At 37.8% G+C, this 27,846-nt stretch overlaps 1 protein-coding gene across 2 annotated transcripts; it reads left to right on the top strand.

Moving 5' to 3' along the window:
* The first annotated feature begins 146 nt into the window (after positions 1–146).
* Positions 147–27,120, top strand: LOC113665888 (intraflagellar transport protein 122 homolog). 2 transcript variants are annotated; one of them, XM_089207670.1, is made up of 47 exons: positions 147–464; positions 611–677; positions 2,771–2,855; positions 6,605–6,683; positions 7,411–7,487; positions 7,879–7,945; positions 8,142–8,208; positions 8,690–8,763; positions 8,928–9,003; positions 9,432–9,524; positions 9,955–10,053; positions 10,741–10,817; positions 11,640–11,701; positions 11,990–12,048; positions 12,178–12,252; positions 12,694–12,762; positions 13,060–13,103; positions 13,991–14,084; positions 14,631–14,716; positions 14,876–14,954; positions 15,225–15,266; positions 15,600–15,677; positions 15,851–15,928; positions 16,265–16,305; positions 16,745–16,817; positions 17,053–17,079; positions 17,230–17,283; positions 17,373–17,435; positions 18,224–18,277; positions 18,415–18,554; positions 18,865–18,936; positions 19,072–19,156; positions 19,532–19,618; positions 20,237–20,272; positions 20,504–20,570; positions 20,676–20,754; positions 20,913–20,980; positions 21,582–21,685; positions 21,791–21,891; positions 22,126–22,207; positions 22,444–22,527; positions 22,633–22,744; positions 23,241–23,283; positions 23,777–23,865; positions 24,649–24,731; positions 26,220–26,384; positions 26,634–27,120. In XM_089207670.1, exons 1-47 carry the CDS (start codon positions 397–399, stop codon positions 26,715–26,717), a joined length of 3,588 nt encoding a protein of 1,195 aa, XP_089063796.1. In that variant the 5' UTR covers positions 147–396; the 3' UTR covers positions 26,718–27,120. The 2 variants fall into 2 exon arrangements, with proteins under 2 accessions (XP_089063796.1, XP_027037418.2); XM_027181617.2 differs by lacking the exons at positions 147–464; positions 611–677; positions 2,771–2,855 and adding exons at positions 4,955–5,079; positions 5,156–5,222; positions 5,298–5,382.
* Positions 27,121–27,846: the final 726 nt, after the last annotated feature.

Raw genomic sequence — 27,846 nt, 5'->3', positions numbered from 1 at the left:
TTTGCAGAGGCCTATTATTCAGGCTATCTGAGGTTATCTTTGCAAAGATCATACTAACAAAGCTTTGTTTCCGACACTATGTAACAAATATATTTTGAAAGAAGTTATTGACACATAGTTACACATTGTAAAGTTTTGTGTCATGCAATCTTTTCCGGAGTATTTCTTGAGATCAGGAATGTCAGTTAGGTCTGACGCTTATCAATTGAATACATGTCCAAATTCGACTAGATTCCACTCGTGTTTTTGGAAAATTGAACAATCTTTATGATCTCTGATCACGCGATGAAGTTTTGTAAACGGACACCAATCACGAATTTTCAAACAACCGTGTTTGATTTTTAGGATAAAGTGTTTGGATTTGCGAACGAGGCAAGCGCAGTACAACTAACTGAGATGGCTCTCGCCAGAGTTAATAGACTGTGGCTCGATAAAGTTGTCGATAAATCGAAGCAGGTTCAGTGGTGAGTTTTACGCGTTTTGTATATTGGATTAACTTGTAAACCATTCGAAGTTCGTGGAAGCCATTAAAAATTAGGACGGCATGGCGCTTACGCTTTTGTTAACTTTAGCAGCTTTCTGATCAGACATTTACTCTTGGATTTTGTAGGATTTACGACGTAATCTTCAGCCCCAATGGATCATATATCCTTGCTGCTGCTGGAAACTTAATCTTGGTAATTCATGTTGTTACGAACGAATCAGATGATTTCTTTTTAAGCCGTCTTTTTATGTTTTGTTTACAAACGAGAATGGTTTGTTTGGCGAAGTGTTGCTCTTTGTCAACGGCATGTCATGACTAAACTAAATGGTTTCAAACGGCTCTCACGACATCTTTCACCACGAGTTTGAAATATAGTGTGATTATAGCCTAAATGTTTTTAATTATTCCTTGGAATAAGGGCTGGTATGTCGAGGCTCTTTTACAGAAAATCTTCAAAAGTACGCAGAATTATCAAAAGGAAAAATTTTGTTATGGCGCGAAATGACTTACGTTAACTTGGATTAATGCAATTTTCGGTTGTGGGTTACCTCATATCCAGCAAACAAGATTTAAAATGAAATGGTAGGTTCAAATAACACGCACTTTATTGTCCACAAGTACAAATTACTTTAAGGGGGTAAAGGTTAATCTTTCGAGCTATCATTTCACGTTCTTGAGTTATGTGGGTTCAGTTAGGGACTCCGGCATTTATCCGGTTTTCTTTCTCGTTCTTTTTCGATCTTGATGCGATTACGAGCAAAATTTGGACAAAGTTGGTGCTTCTGATGAAAAAAAAAAACATCAACAAATCATGCTCGATTTGACTTTTTAAAATCCTAGCATATAAGACTAATTTATGAAAAATGAGTCAAAACCGATCGTCTTTTTTTTTTTTTTTTTTTCATTCAGTCACCTTATTCCTGGCTAAAAACATGCCGCGCTTTGAACCAAGCTCCGGAAATATCTATCGCAGGAAAAACAAATATTTATTAAGGATATATTTGCCATAATGCGCTGATCTAACGGACATTACAAGCTGTCCATGGCTCCGATCGCTTTCATTTCAACCGAACGTCTTTCCCGGTACAGGTCGAATTCGAACGTTTGATCTTCACGTTCGGAGGAATTTATCGCCAAAAACGTGTTCATGGCAGCAACGTTTTTTTGCCTTCGGCCTTCGGAGCAGGGTCAAACAGAACCGGAAATTCTTTTGAAATTTTTTACACTCGATGCTCCTTGGAGTAATAAGTTGATTGCATTTCACACATTCACAGATTATGGTAATAGTTGTTTCTTACATTCAGTAATATCACAAATTTCACTCACACTTCACTAATTATTCATGAAAATGAGCGCGACCGTTTTTTCTGTTTGTTTGTTTTTATTTTGCTTTGTATTGTCTTTTTTTTAAAGTAATCATCTCTTTATTGGCTTCATTCGAGACATGCGCATGTTACAATAAAAGAAGACCGAAACGTTCAGAGAGAGAGAGAGAGAGAGACACTCAGCCACAAGATAGCGACCAAAAACCGATGATTAATTTATTCTCATTATAGATTTACCGAAGAATTTGATGATGTAAGGAGAATTTACTTATCAGTCACTTGTAGGAGTTTAACGCTTTATTCGCATTTGATTTTATTCGAAAAGGAACAATTGTTATTGATCACCTGGGGGGAGGGGGTGGGGTCGTAGGATTTTGGGGGAGATCACATGGTTTTTAGGGGTTGCGAAGTGGGGATCAGTCAGCGCTATAGGGTTATGGAAATTGACTGCCAATGAGGGGGGAGGGGGGGGTCATTAATATACTACACTACTACTACCACAAAATTTACCCTATCCCCCCATAAGGCTGTGTAACAATCTTAAGATCTCCCTCTACATTGGCAGTTCATTGGTATGACAGTCAGTTCTCTATGGTCCCCCCTAATACTCTGTTGGCGAAGACTGATCCCCCAACACCCTCCGTTTCCCCTGAAAACCATGTGTCCCACCCAAACCTTCCCCATCCCCCCCTCCCCCCCTCCCCCCCATCGTACAAGGTGATAACTAATGACTGATGTCTCATGTTTGGAACTGTCGACCACACAGAACATCAATTGTAAGTTTTTGAGTCATGAACAATGAATGAGAAATTTTCAAGGGTGCGTGATTTATAGACCCCTTCACTTTCATCACCTTGGTAATCTGTTTTACCTCTCGACTGTTTTAACTTCAAATCTCATTATCTCGCCTTATAATTAAGCGCAAAAACTGGACAAATGCCTGCATCCTTTCTATTTTTAGGTATACGATACAGCCGAGGGCGTGCTGCTTGATATGTTAAAAGGACACAGAGATACAGTGTATTGCCTGGCCTACGAAAGTTCTGGTAAGGTATATCCACAAATGTCTCTGACTGACTGATTCAGTTCTAAACTGACGGGGACGGGGGTTGGCATGGTTGGAGGTTCTCCAAATCCACGCCTGTCTGTCTGTAGACTTAACCTTTAAAATCCATACTAATCCATTCAAAATACCTGATCTTCAAGTCTACAGAACAGGCGAGATTTTCTTAAATTCTCGCGCATGTGCTTTTCGAGCGAGCGTGAAACACAAGTCACGCACGAGAGGATCCACTTTTCGCACTCGCATCGCGCTTGCATTCGCTCGACTTAAAAAAAAAGTGAGAAATAGCGTTTCTTTTGCAGGCTACGATAAAAAAAATAAAAATTACAGATAGAAAGTGCTACACATCGCCGAAGCTTATTTCGGTTTCCATAGCATGAAGAAAGTAGGCGAATCGCATCCAGTTCCCACCGGATGGGACGTTTGTCCATCACTGGTTTCAACGAATTATTTGGCAGTTTCCGTGAGGGTTTATTAATATTCATTTATAAACTCCTGAGTGGGAAAATCCGGCCCGCTTACCACAAGACTACAGTTTTACGAGATGTTTTAGGAGTGGAGAATTCCATAATAAACCAAATTTTCTCGGCTAAATGGGATATTGTAATTACTACCATTTTTGATAGGTATTGGGATTCGCTGCGCGCGCTGCGGGCTCCGCTATAGTGTAATACGCAGTTTTGGAAAAAAAGTTGATATGGACTTCATTTACGAACCATTCTCGATACAAGGGAATCATCTACACCATCGAATTTGTCAATGGAATCCATGCAATGAGCGCCGATCAATATCGGTAAAGTCCTGGCTTCTTAGTATGTTTCATTACTGTTTAACAACATAGCCAAGAAAGAAAACAGATGCTTACTTGCTAACAAAGTCATTTGAGTGAGTAAACTGGCAGCACAGAATCAACTTTTCCAATTCAATGATCAACCATGCAAACATACATTTTTCTCACTGACGAGGGGCTAAAGCTCAGAACGATAGCTTTATAAACTCTCACGATGGTCAATTTACATTTTCAACTCAGTTTATAAAACTAAATTATCGCGGGGTACCCTTCACCACCCTCCCCCCTCCCTCACCGACGCAGCACCACAGTTTCTCTTGAAACTTACTCTTGAAACTTACTCCCTTCAGCCATCTATATAAACACACCGAGGACGTTGCCAGAAGCTCTCCGCTCGATCCCAGACCACCCAAAGTTTTTATGTATGTACAGCATTGAGGAAATCTTAGAACGTGAAAGAAAGGTACTCACTTATTACAGGAGATACAGGATTTGTAGGTTAGCCATTAAGCCCGACAAAACCTTGGCAGAATCTTCCATGAGGCTCTTCAGCATTACAATTTATCGGTCAGCAAGTCTTCCTTGGAGTTGAAGGACATTTGCATGCTTCAGTTTATCAACAAATACCTGCTTAATATGAGCACGATACGAAAATCCATGACAAACAGTAGCCACTTGTTTCACTACAATAGTCACATCGACTATCAATATAGATGCAGTCCGCTGAAAATAACTAGTATTGACTCTGTAGGAGGTTCCTCACCCCATCATGCGCCAGACTATAGAGTTAAGCTGCGTAAACCGAAACCCAACTGCATGTGTAATAACTGTCAAGGCGGGGAGTCTGTGAATTTCACCTTTACCGCGTGCAATGTTATGTGCCCTTGCGTGCGCAGTAAGTGCAGTTTTCTTAGATTGAACCGACACTATTTTTTCTCATATCTATGGGATACCAAGAATGATGCTGACTTTTTTCCTCTACATTAATAACAAGCACATGACATCATTAAGTTAAATAAAATACTTATTTGTCATTGACCGCTTGGGAGGTCTGAAGAGGAAAAGACTGTGCCAAAGGTCTTCAGCACAGACCCACATAATACATAACACTTGACCCAGATATACGGCAAAAGAACCTTATTCAGGCTATTTGACTGATTGCGTTTCTCAAAATCCCATTAACAATCCCCAATATTTACGCTAAAAAAGGACACGATAGAAACAGGAAAGAACGTCTCTTCAGTCCCGCAACTACACACAACTTGGAATCCCATGATTCTCTGCGAGCAGCAGCATTCTCTTTTTCATCCCATGGTTCTTTGCGCAAATGAAAAATTTTATGTTTTTCTTCGTGGAAAATGAGAGCGTTACCAACATGGGTCGATAAAGTCCACGACAAGGACAGAGTTGAGCAGTGGTAAGAATTACTACATCTGCATGCATCGTTCTTTTATTCTGTGTCAATTCTGATCGAGAATATTTTCACATGGCAGCATTTACGACCTTGCATTCAAACCCGATGGAAGTCAACTCATCGTTGCCGCTGGAAACCGTGTTTTGGTAATCTACGTCTTCTGATTTGAAATTAATCTCGATTCTGAATATTTTCGTGACGTTTGCGGAAATTCTTCTTAGGTTTACGATACAAACGATGGGACACTCATTCAGCCCCTCAAAGGTCACAAAGAAACCGTGTATTGTGTTGCATACTCCAGAGATGGTATGTTTGATGTTTGTTTTGCAATTCGATCGCCAAAATAGCCACATTATTTAGAGAAAAAAAAATCTTTTTTTTTAATAAAAACTACAGAAGTATGGTGTAGGGAAATTTAGGATTATCCATCCAAAATAGCAATAATAAGTTAAGACGATTAGATATAAAAAGCGTAAAATTGTGTTAAACAGTCGCCTATCTTTCATCCAAGCTATAGATATATATACGTATTTTTTTTATATTTTTTAATAAATTACGTGTACTATTGTAGATGCTGAGTTTTCTCTATCAAATTTCGCCCATATTTCTGGATAAATAGCGGATAGTATGAAACAGTGTTCATTTCCCTTACAATTCATTTGTGCAGAAATAGTATGTACATGCATCAGACACCAGATACCAAACACCCCTTTATCCCTAACATCAGTAAAGTATTCTCTCGCCCTTGAACACTTTGATACAAGGTATTGCTTTGATCCTTAAGGTAGAAATTATACTATACTTGTGAAAAAAGATACAAGGAACACAAGATATGTAGATTTGTCTTAATAAATGGTGAGAGGCTTTGAGTTTGTAAATTGTCCAAATAACATTTGCATTAAGTGCAGTAAAGAATTTTTGCTGTCAAGTAATCTTGTTTTGCTCCGATCTTCTCCCAACACTTGGAGTAAGACTTTTGGAAGCAGTTTAGTCTTTCCAATAGTTCAATCTTGCTGTCAAGAATGACTGCTATTTCTTTCACATATCTCACCACTTCCTCTTGAGCTTGTGATTGGATAATGGTATGTTGAAAAGGTGTGCATTCTCATGAGCTAGGATTCTGCCAGGTTGTACTGGAAAAGAAACCTTAAGCTCTTCATTTCAAATTATACCAAAAAAGTAACTTAAAAGCAATCAATTCCTTCTTTGCCCAAAAAGCCACAGGAACCTAGGGTTGTCATTAAGCACCGGCTGCTGGCAGTATTTGCAAATTAAAAAAATTGGTAATCACCCAATAGATTTTTGGCCAGTGAATTTGCTCTGTAAAGCACAACTGGCACTTCTGAGGTTACACACTAACATTCTTCAAAATCAAATAATAACTTTGAGCTGCCTTTCATGAAATTTCAGCTAGCAGTCTAATTTCTTAACCTCTACCTGGAAACCCTAAAGTATTGCTGAGGTGAAGTTTACTGTTGATAGCTGTTGTCCTGGAATACATCATAACACTTTTTTTTCATTGTTACAGGAAAAAGATTTGCATCTGGAGGAGCTGACAAAAGTGTTATAATCTGGACATCAAAATTAGAGGGTATTCTTAAATATACGTAAGTGGTCAATTTGTTACTCCTGATCAGTGTTATCATTAAGAGCCTAAACATGAACTGAGTGGGTACCCACCAGAAGTCATGACAAGGATAGAGTCTACTGATATAAATGACTATGTTCAATCTTGGCTTACTTTTTTGTGTGTATGCTTGTGTACCTGTGCTCTTTCACAGTCCACTGCTTCCTGTCCTCAGCAGAGCACTGACCGACAACCTTCCAAATTCTCTTTCTTGTATGGGAAAGGGGAGAGAGAGGGGACTAGTATAGAGAGCTCAAATAGTGATGTTCTCCTTGACTGGTATTAAACCCTTTAACTCCCAGAAGTGACTCACATGTAACTTCTCCTAGTGATATCTGGACATTATCCAGCAAACAGGTGATGGGAATACTCAAACTTATCAGATAGAAGTTGTTATCTCGATCTAAAACCAAATTCTTGTAACTTCTCTACAAAGAAATATGTAGCAGCTAGAGGGGAGAATTAACAATGAGATCTTGGTAGTTTAAGAGTTAACTCGTGCCTGAGCAAGGGACTTTAACATTTTATTTTCCTATGTTCTCCTGTGTCTCACCTGTAGCTGTCTGATATAAATTAGGTGGCTATAGTTATTTTTTTTCAACTATCTAAATGAAAAGAACATAATTATGTTGCACTGAGAGGCTGAGACTGTAAACTAGAGATTTAAATTCTATTTATTAATAGTTAAATGGTGTGAAATGTTTCAGACATAATGACTCTATCCAGTGCCTTGCCTACAATCCCCTCACACAACAACTTGCAAGTTGTACAACAAATGATTTTGGTAAGTATAGAATTTTAGTAAAATTTATATTCAAATGCTTATAAAACTGTTAAATGTTACTTTGGATATCAAACTATCCTTCATTTCACCATCTTCTTGTTACTAATTTACAAGGAAACTTTAACTAATTTACAAGCAGCTACAGTACCGCTCGCGTATACGTTAACGGCGCAGAAAAATTTCATACACTCTGATGCAGGATAGTCAGGATAGTCATTTTTGCATGTATGGTTGAAGAGAGAATTAATAATCGGATCTTGGGAGTTAAAAAGTCAAAATGAAGCACTTTTTACTATATCTATGGGGTCAGAATAGATCAATTTTAAATTAGGAAAAAGTGGGTGGCTGTAATATTGGTTTTACATTTTGACTTAATAATGTTCATTATCAGGTCTGTGGTCTCCAGAACAAAAGTCTGTTCAGAAGCACAAAGTTCCCTCTAGAGTGACTGCCTGTAGGTGAGTGGTAACCATAGTTGATCTACAAACTTACAGAAAGATACTTTTTTGACTGTAATCCTCTACTGGGTGAAAACAGTAACCATGCATGGAAATTAATGATAAACACAGAAAATCCTTTGGCAGACTAGAATATTTCAAACCAAACTTATATATTATTAGGAATTAAAAGTTGCAAATAATGCACTGTTTTCAGTTGGACAAATGATGGGCAATACTTGGCTCTTGGTCTTTTCAACGGATTTGTCAGCATAAGAAACAAGGTAAGCATTTCTTACTGTGTTTCATTACCTCAGATTTCTTCTTGTAAAATACTTCAAGTGATGTGTTAACTAAGTTATTTAATAACAGAGAGATGCTGGTGTTTGTCTGGTGGGTACAGAGTGTTAGTACATGCACAAAGCTTGCCATCATGTTAGTATATGATGCGTTTTAGTGCAGGATAGTGTGGTAGATTTTCTTGGAACTTTAGAGTGTTTCCATCACACCCATTCCCCTTTTTATTGCTAACTCAAAAAGACAGATGTCTAAATGTCTTTATAAGGGGAATCATTGCCGTGTTATTGGGTTTGTTAGCTATTAGTCAGAGCACTTTACTGTCCAAAGGATGGCTCCCCTTGCTAAAGCCCTGTTAATTCCCAGAAAAGCCACTGTCCATTTTGGCTTTATGCAGTTTTTGAAAAATAAGTCATGATAATAATTTGTTTTGACTGTCACAGTGATTGTAATTTTACCTTTGACCAGGGTGGAGAAGAAAAAGTGAAGATTGAGAGGCCTGGTGGATCTCCTGTCTGGACACTGAGCTGGAATCCATCCAAGTAAGTAGGACTCCAATCTTATGACATTTTGAAATATTACTATTCCATTTTCCTAATCTAAGAGCACAAGGTCATCCATAGAACTGTTACTGAATCTTCAATGCCCATCTTTTCTTCTGCTAATAACTGAGTAAGGATGTATATATTTTGTTTTCTATAAATAGAGAAGAACCTTATGACATTCTAGCTGTTGGTGATTGGTCTCAGAAGCTGTCTTTTTATCAGCTCAGTGGAAAACAGGTACTAGTTAACCCTTTAACTCCCAAGATCTCATTAGTAATTCTCCTTACTGTTTGCCATTCAGTTCTTGTGGAGTTAGTGTGGAGAATTTGTTATTAGATCAACTTATAATCCCTTAATTGGTATTTTTCTTTATTCTCATCACTTTTCTGCTTGATATTATGTTGTTGTTGTCTTGGTCACTCATGAGAGTTCACGGGTTAATTGTCAGCTTTTCATCACCTTGCAGTACATTCTCTGGCAAGATCACTAGTGTTTACCATTAAAAGATTCAGTGATCTTCAAAACCATTCTTTTAATGCGAAGACAAAATAACAGTTATTGTACTAGAAAAAAAGGGAAATTATTATTACAATAGAATGAATGCATTTTAATTTCCATTAACCAGTAGGGAGCAGTTGTAAGGATTGCATTTTGTTTTGTTGAAGGTTGGAAAGGATCGTTATCTTGGATATGACCCATGCTGTCTAAGCTTTTTCTCCAAGGGTGAATACCTTATTATTGGAGGATCTGACAAAAAAGTGAGTTTAAACAGAGAAATTTTTTATCAAATGATATTCATAATAAAAGTCTCCAAAGGAATTAAATTAACAGCCATTACAGATGATCTTGGGAAAAAATTCTGTCTTTAGTAATGCCAATAGACTATGAAAAAGGTGATCTCTTTCAAAAAGTAATCCTTTCAGATTATGACAGTGTAGAGCTTTTTTATGCTAGTGATAACACACCATACAAAGTCATATAATTTTTCATTGAAACTAAAGGAAGAGTCTGTTGACCCCCGCTGAATTGACTGTATATCTAGCTTATTGATATCAGAGTTTTTCATTCTTTTGATACACCAATGTGGCTGGTGCAATATCATGTGAAAATGTTTTGTGCATGAGCAAAATACTTAGTACTGTACTTTAACAAGTCTCTTATTATGTGGTTTACTTTTTGTTTTTTTAGTGCACTCTTCACACAAAAGAAGGAGTGGCTTTGACATCTGTGGGAGAACAGCAAAGTTGGGTTTGGTGCTGCAGAGTAAGGCCAGATTCCAACTACGTGGTAAGAGAGATTTGAGTTGTGAAAAGGAATTTTGATTTTGAGAAATGGTGGGTCAGAAAGATGGAAAATAAACTGGCAGCGTATATGGATATCACTCACACTTTGATGGAACCTTTCAATACATCATCAGGAGGGGGTTGTTCCCCTGAAACTTTGGCAAATAAAGATAAGATCAGCTTACCAAGCTGACAAATATTTTAATTGACACATTTATATGTTTATTAGGTATTATCAACTGAGTTGATAAGGTAAATTGGCCACCGTTGGGGGTTTCAAAGCTGACGTTTCAAGTGTTAGCCCTTCTTCAGGACCATGACAAGGGGCTAATGCTTCAAAACATCAGTTTAGAAACTCTTAAGGGTGGCCAATTTACATCATCAACTCAGTTGATAATACCAAATTACTTTTTTATACTCTGCCATCAACCCCGTACCACAGTTTCTTTGGAACCTTACCCCCTTTACTCTTTTATTAGTTGTCATAGGTCTATTGTAATGCTCAATGCATCACAGAACTATGAACTTGTTGTTGAAAATTATCATTTGGGAAGTCAGACTACAAATCATATCAGTGATTTCAGCAAATGACTTGTTCTAAGGCAAAAGGAGAATCTTGTTAGGAACAAGGTATTTGAGTCAACATGGGCCTTAAATTAGCCATTGTTTCTTTTTCTTTTTGACATTTTAGGCACTGGGATGTCAAGATGGAACAATAGCATATTATCAACTGATCTTCAGTACTGTCCATGGCTTGTACAAAGACAGGCGAGTGTCAATTATAACTGTTACAGTTATGTAGTAGAAACTAATAAGTAGGAGAACTAGAGAGAGATTTACTAGGCATTTTGTTAACTGTATTCCATGTTAATGACCCAGTTTTGACAAGTATGCATTGTGCACAGCATTGGCCATCAGCGGCCATTAACTTTATGTTTATTATTCCACAAGCTTTGGGAAAACAATGCAAGCCTCAGTCTCCTGAAAACCATAACAAAAGTGGAGGCACGCAATGTATACTGGCCAATACTGGGTCTTAAAGCCCAACAACTGTATTAAAATACAATGACTTTAATTATGGTTGACCAGAAAGAGCAAAGTTGCTGCGAGGGGGGTGATCAGTTTTGTAAAGCACACATACAGTTCACTAAAATCTCTCAGATTATAAGGTTTTAAAGAATGCCATCATTGCAAGTGATGCTCAGAAAGTGACTGTCAGTCTCTTACTTCTTACATGTATAATGCAGTTATTGCACAAATGCTAAAAGTCAGTCATACTCAAACCTTACAGCAAGAATGAGAACCAACAATAAATTTAACCCCAACCATTTTTGTAGTGGGTGAGCTTGCTTACCACTATGTAATCAGAGTTGAAGAATTCCTAAAATCTGTTACTTCGATCAATACAGTCAAATTAAGCCTCTAAAGTATTCTTTGTAAGATGCTTTTTCTATGTCCTATGGACTTGGAATGAGTAATTATAATAAAAATAGCTAAATTAAATAATTTATGATGATATTGATATGCATAGGTTGTGATTATTTACAGTTTAACAATATTTGAAACAAATCACTTCTTTGACATGGACAGATATGCCTTTAGAGACAACATGACAGATGTTATTATACAGCATTTGATAACAGAGCAGAAAGGTGGGTGAAGGATTGATTAAACAAATTTGAAAATTAAGAGATTACATTTCGGGGAAAAAAAATGATAAATGCCCTCATTGTAGTAAAATGAGGGCAGGTTTTTCCTGGAAATTTCTTTGTGGCCCTAAAAAGTTAACTTAAAGTTTACCTAAAAGTTTGTTTTTTGTCGCATTTTTTCTTTTTTTGGTTGGCACTAAAATTTTGAACTCAAAATTGTACAATTTCATAAGCCTTAACCTTCACATGTGACTGTGATCAATTTATGTGCAATGATCTCTTTTTCCACAGTTCGTATCAAGTGTCGAGACTTAGTCAAGAAGATTGCTATTTACCGACACAGACTTGCTGTAAGTATATTTCAGTTTACCACTCTAGTGGGAGGTGCATCCCCATCTAGGCAGCAGTAGTGATACTATTAGTCACTTAAAAAATGACTACTGATGGATGATGGGTTCTCTTTGTTTCAACTGCCTTAGGTGCAACTGCCTGACAAAATAGTTATTTATGAATTGAACACAGATGACATCTCTGATATGCATTATAAAGTCAAGGTAGGTAAAACTCTTCTGCCATGCTAATATTCATTGAATTCTGATAAAAGATTAGACCAGAGTACCACTATATGGATTCACAGATCAGAGTTATTAGACATGCTCTTCTGCTTAGACAAGATTATACATTGGCAATGATACTGTCTTCAATCTGTTCACATGCCATTTTCCTCACGTAGCTGAGTTTTCAAATGTCTGTACTTGAGCTGAAAAGTCAGAGAACTAAAATATTTGTCCATGTTGTTAGTCACGCTTACCAGGACTCTGAAGTAACAGGGAAACTGAACAGACCTTAGAATAGAATAAATGTGTTTTATTTTGCATCACTTTTAACACATTGACTTCACAGCAGAAAACATGATAACAGAAAATTACCTTCTCACATACCGAATTAGGTCTTCCTGTTTTATTTCATAACTTCAAGTGTATTTTTCAATTTAGGAAAAGATTGAGCGCAAGTTTGATTGCAACCTGCTTGTTGCCTGCTCCAATCACATCATTCTTTGCCAGGTAGAAAAATATATCAGCTTAATTTAACAAGTATCCACTTATTGCCAAAACCAACATTGATTTTATACTGTAAATGGGCTTTAATAGGGAGGACCAGTCAATCATGAAGGGCTTGTGTAAGCATCTTGGTGTGGGATGTGTGCTGAAGGATAGGGATCTTTGATAATGAATGGCTCTTCTGCAAAGTCAGAGGTTTCCTCTTGCAAAAGATCCAAGACAAAAATTTGTATTTTTTTCAAATTTCTAATATAGTGGTAAAGTAAAAGGGAAAATTCATATATTTTCTTAAATTCTCAGGAGAGAAGACTCCAATGCTTAGCATTTACTGGGATCAAAGAGAGGCAAGCTTGATAATTTCTTGTAGACAATATCACCATTTTTACTTTAAGTATTAATTAAAACATGCTTTGTATTAGCAAGGGCATGAGCTTTGCATATATAATGCATGGCAGTGATTGCCATTGGATGGCACCCGTCTTTTGCTGGGAAATGTTATTTGGCTGAATAAATGACTATTATGTGGACATTTTTCAATAACCAAAAAATAGTTTTTAACCACTGTTAAGTCTTAACAATGCAAATGTGTTTGCCAGTGAAAATAGTACGTAAACATGACTTTAAATTATTGGTGTCATATAAAGTTGTGTGATAATTGCACTTATTATATACTCAACAAAATATTGCGTTTCTGATTGGTCAATGATGAATGCATAAATAGGTTATAGAGTGCAATAGAGGTTATAGAGTGCAATACGGAGAAGTTGCCATGGAAACACCGGGGAAGCGCCAAATTTGAACACCAAATTATAAAAAAATGGCTGACAGCCGGTTTGCTTTGTCAAACCAAAACATCGTTGAGCAACTTAAAGAAAATGCGAAAAACAAAAACACGTTGAAAGCTACACAGACCTGGTTAAATGTCTGGCAAACATGGGCGACTCAACGAAAAGTAAACCCAAAAATGGAAGAATACGAGCACGAACAACTCGATAAAATGTTGGAGTAATTTTGTCGAGAATTTAATAAATAAAAAATCGTATGAACCTGCTCGTGCATTTCGTGATTTATGGTCACTCGTGATGTTTTGAAAGTTCTCAAATTGCACTCGCCTACGGCTCGTGCAATTTTGAGAACTTTCAAAACATCACTCGTGCCCATAAATCACGAAATGCACTCGCGTTCATACGATTTCCTATACTTATTTCATTCATTTTTGTATTAATTGTAGGGAGTGGGTGATGGATTCACTGATACGTTACATCAAAGTGATTGGTGGTCCATCAGGACGAGAGGGTCTCCTTGTTGGCTTAAAAAATGGCCAGGTACAATAATCATAGAGCTGTAATGATGTTGTTGTTGTATAATAATGTACATGAAAAAATTAGGTGCTTCTGATTGACTGAAAACAAGTGCATTCTCTTGTGACACAAGTACAAAGTTTGTAACACAAGTGCAAACTTGCTTTCAAAATTTTGTCTGTCTTGACTTTCTGTGATGTTTCTTCATTTACATTATTAGCAAGTAATAACAAGATTTCTCCTATAATTTGGTGTAATAAGCAATTGTAAATTTATCTAAGACTATAAATTGCATTTGCCCTACAGGCTCATGCAATTTTGTTGTCTCTGAAAAAATGTACTCATGTTTATCATCACCAAATTGCACTCGAAATCATTTTATTACCTATACTAATAAGGTGTAATTGGTGGCTGTTTGCATTTAATGGTTGAACTGTGTATGTTGTATGACTGTTGTACTCTTCAGAGATGCAATGTCCTTAACATTAGCTCTTTGACATCAACAAGTAAGCAGACTTGAGATGATGACTCTTAGACAGTTTGCTATAACTGTTGTAATTTTTTTGCCAGATCATGAAAATATTTATCAACAATCCATTCCCCCTGTTGCTGTTGAAACAAGAGACAAGTGTTCGCTGTCTGGATTTAAGTTCAAGGTGAGTTGCAGAAACAAAGAGTATCCTTGATTGTAACCTTATATATAGTCTCAAGAGACGTATAGTATAAATCTTGTCCAACTAGACCATGATTTAGTTTCTATATTTATTTATTGTTGTAAACTCTCCATCTCATATCCTTATTGCTCTGCTTTTTAGTCGAACCAAGTTAGCAGTGGTGGATGAAAACAGTACCTGTCTTGTGTATAGCCTCAATAACAATGAGCTGCTCTTCCAGGTAAAATAATCTACCCAAAGTCTTAATTGACAATTGTAATTTCATGGTGAGGAAAAGCCTTAAATTTAGCTTCTCCTTTTTAACTGGATAGAAATGTAGCAAGTCTAAGGTTTTCTCAGTGTGCTAGTGAGAAAGAACAGTCAAATGTTGCTCGCCTAAGGAATCACATTTTTTCCTGGTTAATCTGACCTTGTGAATTTATGAGGTCAGGAGAAACATCTGTACAACTTTGTTCACCGATTTAAAGTATTTGATGTCTTTCTCTTTCAGGAGCCAAATGCTAACAGTGTTGCTTGGAATACCCACAATGAGGTAATTCATGGTAAATTTTAAAAAAAAGGCTGTGATTTGAGACATTCTTTAGCCTGACAGAGGATGCTGTGGGTAATATCACACCATCCAAATACTGTACAGTTTCCATATCACATGGCATGATAAAACTACATGGTAAAACTACATGTAGCACTCGGTCAGTTGTCAATTCAAGATTCAGTAGAGAGTGCTATGAAGAAAAAACCTCACACTCAACCCTATCTTTTCACAGTCTTTTTTTTTTTTTTTTAACATTCAAGAGAATATTTTGGATAAATGACATACATCAGAACACTAGTTTTGATCTTAGCTGCTCGCTGTATTTTTTTCCAGGACATGCTGTGTTTTTCTGGTGGTGGTATGCTGAACATCAAGGCCAGTAACTTTCCTGTACACCAACAAAAACTACAGGTTTGTCAAATATTCCAGAAGACCTTCCTTTTCATTGCATTATTCTTACAAAGTACATGCATCAGTCTATTTGTTTTACAGGTTTGTGATTGTAATCTCAAATTGTCCAAAAATTGTTCAGTGCTCTTTTTCCATTGAAATCACTCCTGTGTGAATTTTTATTCACTGGCTAGGGTTTTGTTGTTGGTTTTACTGGATCTAAGATCTTCTGTCTTCATGTGTACACCATGTCTGCAGTTGAAGTGCCACAGGTAAGGTGTAGTGAAATATAACAATGGTTATTGTCAATAGAATGTGCCCTTCCATAACTATTTCCTTCATTAAAATCCTTGAAACAGTTCTAAAAAACCTAACGACAGAACTCTTTTTAAGACTTCGATTATATTCACTTTGAAAAGTAACGAGGGAGCTTCTTAATGGAAAAACTTATTTTCCAAGAAACTTGTTAAATGAGAACCACCAAAGCCAGGTTTTGAGCAAATTAAAGAAATAAACTGTTGGATGAGCTTGTGTTATTGATTGCACCAGTAAGATTGATATCTAGATACTATGGGTTAATGTTAAATTTATTTCTCTCTTTGCTTAAGTCTGCTCCAATGTATCAGTACTTGGAAAAGAAATTATACAGGTAATCTCAAAAATTTGTAAAACTTATTTTATTAAAAATTCAGTGATGCTTACTCACTTAAAGGATCTTTTTGTTTATTTTATGATTTGCAAAAATTAAGTTACCACTTTTAGAACCTTAAAGCTGGTTTTTTACCCATGGGTATGTGAACGAGTAATGTGGAGATTTGATAAGCAAAATTTTCTGGCTTTAGTACAACCTTGGGAGTCTGGGGATGAGGATCACAGATTGATTTGGGTGAAGTCAAGTGGAGATGGCTCAGTTCTGTCAACCACAGGATCATTGGCAAATAAAGAATAATGGTCCATGCTTAGCGTGTGTATATTGAGTTATGGATGCATGTGGGAATTTCGGAGAGTGCAAGGGAAGCGTAAGAGTTGCTTGTATTCTACACAGGATATTCACAAATTCACCATTGTGTTTCTTTACACATTAACAGAGATGCATACAAAGTTGCCTGCCTTGGCGTGACTGAGGGAGACTGGAGAGCACTAGCCATGGAAGCCATGGAGGTGAATTACATGCACATGACACTGATCTATTTAATACTTACCCAAGGTGTAATGGGAACTTTCCCCAAGAGTCAAGTGAGTGGAAGCAAGTATCGACCTTTGAAGAGATGTTACAATCAACTGTAAATTTTGCTTGTGGTGGGAAGTGCAATATTTTGCCTTTAACTACTTATATAATTACGTTGTCTCATTTTGGTGAAAAGAAATTCATTAATGTGTTTGATGATCTTTTTAGGGCCTGGATTTTGATACAGCTAAAAAGGTATTTACTTTGGCTGTTGATTTCCAGCAAATTTGCTAGAAGTGTGAAATTTAGAAAGGTGGTAAACTCAAGAACTAAACAATTGTGAATTATTCTGTAGCAGCAGGCAGAGATGATTGTCAGTTGAATTTATTTTCTAACATTTTTCAGGCCTTCATCAGAGTGCGGGACTTGAGGTACTTGGAGTTAATCCACAACATTGAGGTTAGTTATTCGGTAATTTTATGATAAATATTTGGGTCAGATTATGAAATACGTAAAATTTACTTGTGATTGTTGTGTTTGTTCAACAGGAACGTAAAAAGAAAGGAGAGACAGATGAACAGGCTTTCCTCGCAGATGTTTATGCCTATCAGGTCAGTAGTTAGATTAATCTAACCCTTTACACAGTAACATCAGAGTGCAAGTTCTTCACACTGTTCTCTTTACATTTCCTGATACTTACAAGGAGAATTTGTTTAACAATCAAGAGCTTCCTGATTTCGCGATCATTTCCTTTCTTCTTATGACGTTAATATTTGATTCAGGGGTAAACTGTTGGGAGAAATTAGATGCTTATCACTCTAAGGGGTCAAACGACCCCACAAGCTTTACAGTTCTAATAATTAACGTTTTAGAATAAAGGATTTGATTGATTGATTGATTGATTGATTGATTGAAAGGGTTAATCTCTATGATTGTAAGATTTTAATGTTGCTCTGTATGTGCTCAAGAATGGATCAGAGACAATGTCAAGATTTGGCAATAACCATGATGAAAAAAACAAGCGTCAGGCAATAATTGTATTACAGCTGCCATCGCTACAGCGTCACCTCCTCGGTGACATGCAAACATTTTTTATTTAATAAAGACGACGTCATGTGTGCATTTATCGTTTGGCTTGTTGCATTTGAGAACCAACCAAATGTGTACCTGTAACATAAACCTCTCTACTTCAGCTTTGAGCAGTTCTAGTATCCAAGTGCACGGCTTAAAGAAACCGTGAATTTTCATCTTAACTTTGTGGAAGCATCTCTTAGACTCTGTCTTCCCTTCTCACCCAAATTAAGTATTGTGGATGTCATGCCATTTTCCATATTATTTACCCTTCAATATTTATAACATTATATTTTTAATTGACGAAATCTCTAACCTTTCATTTTAGGGAAAATTTCATGATGCTGGAAAGCTATACAAGAAGACTGGACATGATGAGAAGGTTTTTATTTAATTAAATTATATATTTATTGTTAAACGATCGAGTATACATCTTTTTAAAGTGGAGGGGTAACAAGCAATCTTATACTAGCTATCTTTATGACTCTCGAGATCTGATTATTAACTAATACTTTCCAGGCGATGGAGATGTTCACTGACCTAAGGCAGTTTGAATATGCCAAGGACTTCATCGGGGGCAGTGATCCTAAGAATGTGAAACAGCTGATCAGGAAACAAGCTGAGTGGTGTGAAACAACAAATGACCCCAAAGCTGCTGTGTGAGTTTTAACAGAATGTGGAAGATGTAGAATTTTCTCACTGTAGTAAATGTCAAAGAGACAAGAGCTCGTAGAGTTCAAATGTTATTGCTTTTTTTCCCAAGGTTATTATGTTATTTTTAACAAATTCAAAACCACCATTCAAGGTGGCTTCTCAAAAGTCTTAGGCCTTTTTTTTTTTCAGGAAAGCACCACATTCAGTTCTTTGCGTTAAATTTTCTGCTCCAGACAAGAGCTAAAGTTAACATGGCCACAGTTGTGCTAGCCTCTATGAGAGATGTGATTTTTCTGTCTCTTTGTCTCATTTCAGGGACATGTTTATTGCTGCTGGCGAAAACCTTAAAGCTATTGAAATCATTGGACAACATGGATGGGTCGAGAAGTTAGTTTTAATTCTTCGCTAGGGAACAGCCTTAATGGTTTTATTTGTCGAGTTTTGTTTTACAAGTGATTACTGATACGTCTGTGAAAGAAAGTACGCGCGTTTTCTCAGATTTGTGTCACCTATGCTTTGTAGGTTACTTGAACTTGGAAGAAATATGAACAAAGCAGACACCGAGGGAATAAGACAGTGTGCTCATTTCTTCAAACAAATGGATCAGGTATTGTCAAGATATGTCACTAGATCATGCTTTAGCAAGAGGACAGGCAGCCAATGTGCTAAATTTATTACCGTTTTAGCAAACTCTCATGGGTGAGGCGATGGTGATCAGATTATTTTGGACTAATTTAGCCAACCCTCCCTTAAAGAATTCCTACTGTCAGACTACGCTTTATTATCGTTTTCGCAAACGCTCTGGGGTGAGGGAAGGGTGATCAGGTTATTTGAGGCTAATTAGCACACCCCTTCCCTAAAGAATTCCTACTGCCAGACTGTGCATTTTTTAACCACTTGCAGGAAAAATATCTTTTTATCATCAACGTCGTCCCCCAAAGCACTTCCTCTATGTAATGTTAATTATTTTTGTACTATGTAGCACGGGTATGCGTCAGAAATGTTTATGAAGATTGGTGACATCAAATCACTGTTGGAACTTCACGTGGATACAAAACATTGGGATGAGGTAGGACAAAGTACATATCTTGTGAAAGTAATCAGCGTGCTGTAGCTTTCAGATCGGAAAGCACAATACGGAATAGTAAAAATTTTGTTTTCTTGTTACCTGTCGATTCCGATTTATTACTCCAAACAATTGCGTTAAGTCAGTTGCAGCTGTTACTCCACCATTTTTTTAAAAAAATTACGTCAACGACGTCTTGTCAGCCAGGAACAGTTTATGTTCCTTTGAAGTATCAGCTGGGGGAACACTTTTTAAAGGAAGACTAGCTATTCACAAGTCTGATGTTATGATTTGTGAAACCAGTAAATTTTATGTGTGGAAGAGGAATGCTGTTGCATCAGTAAGGCATCAGCACAGAATCTACTGCTGTATACTTATCATAGTAGGACTTGAAATTCAGAGCTGTATTAATTCTATTAAGGTGTCCTTTGCCTGTTTACAAGAAAAGCAAAGGAACTTTTCCAAATACATTATTGTGAAATGGTGTGTGAACTGGAAGGCGTAAGTTGGAGTGATGAACAAATTGGAATCCTTGATGTGCGCGGACAAGTGACACGTAGCGAGCTGGATTACGCGAGTTAACTGACTGCACTGATTCTGTTTGATGTAATTTTTTTTCAGGCATTTGAACTTGCGGAAAAACATCCAGAATTTAAGGTAGGCCACAGTACTTTTTTCATTAATATTCATGTTTGATATATTTCCATTCAGTTAAGCTATGAAGGTCGCAAATGTTATAAGATATAAGGTTCTCTCCCAAATGTAAATCTTATTCCCAGGAACAAGCACTATTGTGTTCATATGAAAGTCTGTTAATGTCTGTTTGGTAACTAGAGAGTTATATGATTATGGTGAAACGTATAAGTACTTATCTTTTGCCTTTTCCAGGATGATGTATTTGTTCCGTATGCAAACTGGTTGGCAGAAAATGACCGATTTGATGAAGCTCAGGAAGGTAAGAGGCCCTTTCGTGGATAACATGTTTATATTATTTTAACAATCGCCTGCTCATTGGACTAAAGCACCGGCTGAATCTTTTTCTATTGTTGTGATTTCTCAGCTTTCCACAAAGCCGGGCGGAGGGATCAAGCGGTCAAAGTACTGGAACAGTTGTGTCACAACGCTGTCGTAGAACACAGGTTAGTTTTGTGGTTTACGTGACAGAGTATCGTGTGACTTGTGTCTCTTGAGTCACAAGTGTAGTAGAGCACTGGTGGGTGCGTGTGTGGGTGACATTTTGTTGCTATAATGTAATCTATGAGAATGTTGTGTGACATTTGCGTCTCGCTATTCACAGGTATCACGATGCTGGATACTACTTCTGGAAGCTGTCAGTGCAATGTTTGGACCTGGTCGGTGGTGAAGGTACCTTAAAATCAAACAAGCCAGCAATTTTTAATCGAACATAGAGTGTGATCCAGTATTGCTACGCTCTTGCTCTCATTTGCTCAATACCGATTGGTCTCCAAAACTCGTGCCAACCAATCAGAGGAAGAATTAAAACCAATCGCAACTTGGTCACCCGCGTTTTCCCGCGCATCAGGTCCCATTGGCCCCTTGTGGTATTTTTTTTCAGTTGCGACTACTTTGGTTTTTAGTTTTGCAACATGCATTCGAAATGCTCTCCAATCAATCAGATTGGCGGAATAAAGTGTGACTGTTAGCTAGGATGCATTCGTTGGAAAGCATATGTAACCAAAGATAAATCAGAAAATTTACAACGGGTATTTTAAAAACAAACGCATTTTCACCCAACGTAAGCACGCTTATCTAGCTTTTGCCAGGCTCTCTCGGTCCTTGGAAAAGGGGATAAAAACAGGCTACATTTCGATTGTTCCCGTTCCCTCTGACAGAGACTGAAATAGGTTAACACTATTATGATGGATTCAATCATTTCCTTTAAGAAAAATTAAAAGAAAACGGATTATTCTTCTATTTTAACTGACCCATTTATCTATTTCCACAGAAAATTCCCAGGGTGAACCTGATTATGAAATGTTAGACAAATTTCACGAGTACCAGGAGAAAGCAGAGATTTATCATCTATATCACTCTATTCAAAGATACACTGTAAGACTTTGTTGTTAATTTTTAATGCTCTAAACGCCCCCTGTAAGGACACCGCAGTAATTACTTGAGGGAATCTAACCCAGAATTATGTTCGTTTGCCTTTAGGATGAACCATTTACTTCCCATCTTCCAGAGACACTTTTCAACATCGCTCGTTATTTGCTACATATGCTGGTGAAAGAAATCCCACCAGGAGTGTCAAGAGTGTATCCTTTGACGTAGAAAACAGTTGAACTAAACAAGCTTGCTTTGTGAGCGCTGTTCAAAATGTGAATTACATCTACGCTTGTGCAAAAAAAAGCGACAACGACGGAAATATTAAGACTGTTTGATACACACGCGCCTTTCGTTGCAGTGTACACGTTGATATGAGAGAAATCTACTTGTTGCATCCGCAGTAAAATTTATTGAGTGAAATATAGACCTTAATTCTTATGTAGTTCGACGTTATTCGCGCTCGCCAAACAAAGCAAGAATTTAGGGGCGTATAAAATGGCACGTACAGCTTACGACAAGCTACAGGTGAGTTACTTCAGCGGTTCGAGAAAGTTGCAAATTATATTCCAGTGGCAACTTTCCGAGGTATTTACGGGAAAACATATGAACTTAATGACGGCTTAGCTCAATGTCGATTCTCTGTAGCCCAGTTGTAGTGCCCCGGAGCGCGGAAACTTTTTCTTTCTCTTTCATTCTCCCTACGTACTTTATATAGCTAGGCTTTATCTCACCTTTTGCTCTATTTTGTTTTCTCTATGCAGTCATTGAAGATTCCTCTGCGTTTTCAAGAATCTATTGACCTGGGAAGTGTAACCATTCGCTCGAAACCCTTCCACGACAACGAGGTAAATGATCACACTGTCCAAAACCTGTTTCTCACAAATCACAGTCATTGTCATCAGGTTTTTTAGCCAGTGAAGAAAACCTCTTTTTTTCATTTTCCTCTGTAGGAACTTCTTCCCCTGTGTTACCGCTGTTCCACCACGAATCCACTTTTGAACAACAAAGGAAACCAGTGTATCAACTGTGGGCAGCCATTTGTGTATTCATTTTCGTCTTTCGGTAAGATTTTATTCCAGGTACTGTTTATCCCCAGGGGAGGGGGGTCAAAGGATTTTGGTAATGTCACGATTAAATTTACCTAACCTCCCTATAGGCTCTTTTATATTCTTATTATCCCCTTCCCACCCTACCTCAGTGGCAGTTAATTGGCAGTCAATTTTTTATGGACCCCCCTCGTTGGCACCGACTGATCCCCCTTCCGCTCCCCCTTGAAAACCATGTGATCCCTCCAAATTGCCATCCCCCCCGTGGAAATTAATGACTAGTCCATTCGCAGTCGTAACCTTATTATAACTGGAACAGTTGGTCACATTTGGTCAAACCGTTCCTCATGGGTTAATTACGAAGGCATGAATGGGTTATCAAGTGCAATGCAGGGTTTGCGTCTTAAACTCTCACCTCAGGTTTGATCACGTGGTTTCATTTTGAGTGGCTACATGGTAATTAATGCTTTTTATTGAATTCAACGCCTAATTTTTTTTTCTCTTGCTTGTAGAAGTACTCCCGCTGGTCGAATTTGTGTTGGAAGATGGCATCAGGTAATGTAGCTTGGCGGGGAAAAGTGTAGCGCTGCGATGCAAGTAGCCAAGCACGCGAAATACGAGTCGGCGGGCGGAATAAACAGTGACGAATCGGTCCTTTCATATATTTTGCAAGTTAAGAAACCGAAGTCGCATAGAGTTGAGACTCCAATGATACTCAGAGCGATACCACCCAGGTACCAGTTGGGCGTTTTTTCCGCCTGAGCCACAAAGGTATTAGGAACTTACAAAGCCTGGAGAAAGCGCAAAATAATAATGCTAGAGAACAGTGCAATCGAAAATCCAACACGGCAAGCATATTACCTTCCAAATTTTGTCCTAAAACATAAAACCTCCGAAAATATTCCTTTGAACAGAAACTTTAAGAGAGAATTTGAGCATAAGAAACTGTGTGCAGATTTGTAGTTCTCCTTCCCCACTCAACGTTTCAAATAGACTGTGGTCTCTCAGTGTGGGGTTTTTTTAAATTTTTTTTTTGGTTTTTTCGAAGTAATGAGGATGCTTTGAAACTGATCGAGGCGGAACCACCCAAGAGCAAAGAAAAGAAGCGCTCAAACTGGCAGGAAAGAGATATGGGAGGTATCCTTTGCACTGTAGTAGAGATGATTTTCTAATCCCTGTAATCTTAGCGCATTAAACCCTAAGAGTGAAGTGGTAAGTTTCTAAAGAAACTGTGGTGCTGCGTCGGTGGGAGAGTATAGCAGGTAATTTAGTGTTAACAACTGGGTTGAAAACGTAAATTAGCCACCGTAAAGAGTAAAAAAGCTGACGTTTCGAGCGTTAGCCCTTCGTCAGAGCGATTAATCGATTAATCGCTCTGACGAAGGGCTAACGCTCGAAACGTCAGCTTTTTTACTCTTTACGGTGGCTAATTTACGTTTTCAACCCAGTTGTTAACACTAAATTACCTGCTAAACCCTAAGAGTGATTGGTTTCCAATATCTCCTTAGAGTACCATCCTTGAATCAAATGTTAAGGTCATGAGAATAAAGGAAATGATCGCCAACCTAAGAAACTATCATGGTTAAACAAAATTTTCTTGTCATTATCAAAGGAAATTTATAGAGAACAGAATGGAAAATCTGGATACTGATGTTAGGGTGTAAAGGGATAGACCCATATTAAAAAGTGCTTGATAGCTCTGAGTAACGATGAAATTCCTACCATATCAAACCTCACATAGTCCTTATTTGTCTAATAATAGAATTCTAAAATATCAATTTTGCCCCGCACTATACTTCTGATTTTTCAGGCTGTACTCAGCCAGAGGTTTTGTTTCTTTATTCACCAAATCCTGAGTAATGAATAGGTAAACACTGCTCTCAATTCATGCTTTGAAACATTTCCTTGACAACAAACCAGACTTTCAGTCCCTGCAGTTCACAGATGAAACCCCCGAAGAGGAAGAAGAGGATCCGTTTACAGCTAAGCTGATGAGTTTTGAGGTGAGCAGATGTTTTCATCTGAGATTTGAGTTGTGCGACCGGTTGCGAGCACGAGAGGAACGCACAAGCGCGACCACAAGCGCGAGAAAAAATTGTGCTTGCGCAATGTAAGTTCGCGTCATACGTAAGCCGCGATGCCATTTAAACAAGTGATTTTGCTGCAGTCCATTTGAAACGCGCTCAAAGATTTCTTCTTGTCGCGGCGTGTAAAAGTATAAATGTATCGTTAATACGATGAGTTCGCGTCTAATGGTAATGAAAGCCGCGGATTATTTTCCGCGTGTAAGCGACCCCATTGTGTGTTTACCTCTTCCCTTTTTCATATAGTTAAATGTATTTACTGCAACCTCATAATTTTTGGTCGTTTATGAATTTAATTACTCGGAATAACGAGGGGAAAATGGAAAAAACTCTCCTCCAGTGAAGATAGGAGCATAAAAAATTCTTCCGTGATGAAAGAAAAAGTAAAAATATATAAGCAGCTGTTATCGAGGAAGTCATGCGTTGTTAAAAACCGTATTTTGAACTTAAATAATTTATATCTATGACAGGATAGACCTGGAATTCGCAAAAGTTTTCATTTTTTCTGGAAAAGGAAATTTTTTTCATTGAGCAAATAAAACTGGATAGCTGTTCAGCAGAGGATACACTGGCTGGGAATGCAACAACCTGTGTGAAGTGTCTCAGTAGCCCGACTAAACGCCCGGGTTATTGTTGCCCCAATACGGAAGAAAAAATGTAATAAATGTAAATAAGGCGAAATCGCTGCGATTCTATTTATATCTCTATGGAATAGGGCCGTGAATATTCATTTTATTGATTCACTTGGACGAAATGTGCCGGGGCACTTGACGAAAAGTAGACGCCAAGCTTTGCTATGTTGATTCATTAAATCACACAATTTTCCCAACTATATGTTACTAAATTTATGGCTCCAATGAATCAGATTTTGTCTGAATTGACTGCTGCAAGTTGGGCAAGCTGAGCGGCCTTTTGTGATCCTGAAACTATCTTTTATCATTTATCATGCAAATATCTTGAGAAGAGAATTAAGGAAGGCCGTCTCAATTGTTTTTGTCGACCATCTGGTGAAAATTTCATTGTAATGACTTTTTTCCAATTGATGGCTAACCTAGAAAACTTCACAAATTTAGACAAAAGAATGGAAAGTATACATACAGGAAACTAGTTTAATTTCTTGAGGTCTGAGGAAATTCACATGCTCACTTCTTTCTTCAGTTATTTTGGTCCTATTCAATTTCATTTTCTTAGAAATAGAAACAATTGCAACTTCCTGTTATTTTGGAGTAATTTATCAATGCAGTAATGGTAGGTTTTCTTTGATAATCATCTCTTTTCACCTAAAATTCTGAAAGCTTCTCTTGCTCTTCAGAATTTCCTTTCACTAATTTGTAACTGTATACCATCTGTCTGTAAAAGTCTTGTCGAGAAAATTTATTTCTACTTTAAAATTGTTACCGCCCACAGCAAGGTGGATCTGAGTTCGTCCCAGTCCGCGTAGGTCGCTCAACTTTACAGGCCATGAACAGCCGCGAGGTGCTCATAAAGAAGTGGCCTAGTCCTCTAAAATACCAATATTACCGATCACTTCTCCCTGATGTCTCCATTACACTTTGTTCGTCGTGTAATCGGGTAAGTCAGAGTTTTCTACGTCGGGTTTTTGTTCATTTTAGTGCAGCGGGTCGAGTGATAAATTACGATTGGTAAACCTCCCTATGAAAACCATGCCATCCCCAAAATCTTCCGAATTCCTTTCCCCCCCGTCAATAAATAGTGACTAGTTCCTCATCCTCACCGGCTTGAATAAATGCTCGCCGGACTAAGTTGGCCAAAGTAGTCTATAGACACTCCCAATTAATGTTTTCTTCCGATCTTTTTCAGTTATTCCACACAGACGATTACGAGCTTTTGGTTCTACAGAAAAATTGCTGTCCGTTCTGCCGCAAACCAGCTGATCATCTGTAGCGCTAATTTCGACTTTCGACTTTCTACACTGAACCCGCGGGCTTTGATCATCACAGTTACTTAGCAAAATGGCATGCTGTCATTTCATCACCCTCTCGTTCGTAACAGTGTTATTTTTAGACTCAGTGTCGAGATATGAAGTTTGCCTTTGCGTTTTAAGAATTTTCGTCGAAATGGATTTCAATACAATAATCCACTTTTTTCCCCAACAGGAGAATTTTCACCTTACAGCCACGTTCATCTTGATCAGTGAAAATTTGTTTATACAGTTCGTTTATACAGTTTGTATATAGCTTTGCTTGTTATTTCGTTCTAATGTAAATAGCATGCTTTTTCCAAAGAGACCTGAGCTGAAAGTAAATTAATTACAGCACGGAAACCTCATTAAAAGCTGCTTACAGAAGAACAATTGTGTTTCACTCACGAATGATTGCAAAATTTATAGAGAAGGACCTGGGAATTAGGGGTATAGTGCAAGGTTGTAACCTTCCACTACCTCCCACAATATTTTAGGATCAGTCTCAGTATCTAAGCAACAGCGTACCTACCCCTCCCTAGACCCAACATTAATACTAATTCGTGATCAGTTGGCCGTTGTTGGGCCAGGAGAGGGGTAGGTGCGCAGTTGCGCAGATTGATATTGATGCATATTTTGCAGTGTTGATCCTCACATTTATGTCGGGTGATGATTACTTTGTGATGCGAGAATCCTTTAAATTTTATTTAAACATTTCATCGTTCCCGTTCATGTACGCAGGTGAACTTTGGTCACTGAGGAATACAAACTGGTATTGTTGTTATGGAGGCAGGCAAACGTCACACCTGCGCTACAACACCAGTCGATCTGTTGATCGTCATTTGCTGCCAATAAAACACCTGCTGCAACAGAATAAGTAGAGAATCTAACCACTAGTACAAAAACGAGTTTCGTTGACTCTTGATCCTATAATACGTAGATTAAGCAAAGCCGGAAAGTGGAACTCCATATAGTTCATTGTACTGCCCTTCACTTTATTAGAATACCTCCCACGCTGCCTGTGAGTTTACTCACGGGAAATTAGAGATCAGTCATTGTGTATGGGGAGGTGGAGTAAGGAGCCAAGGATATTTAGTAGTAAGAGGGATGAGG

The sequence above is a fragment of the Pocillopora damicornis genome, chromosome 5 (assembly GCF_964200805.1).
Source record: "Pocillopora damicornis chromosome 5, jaPocDami1.2, whole genome shotgun sequence".
In the NCBI taxonomy this organism is placed as follows: Eukaryota; Metazoa; Cnidaria; class Anthozoa; order Scleractinia; family Pocilloporidae; genus Pocillopora; species Pocillopora damicornis.
This window is presented reverse-complemented; position numbering and strand designations above follow the sequence as displayed.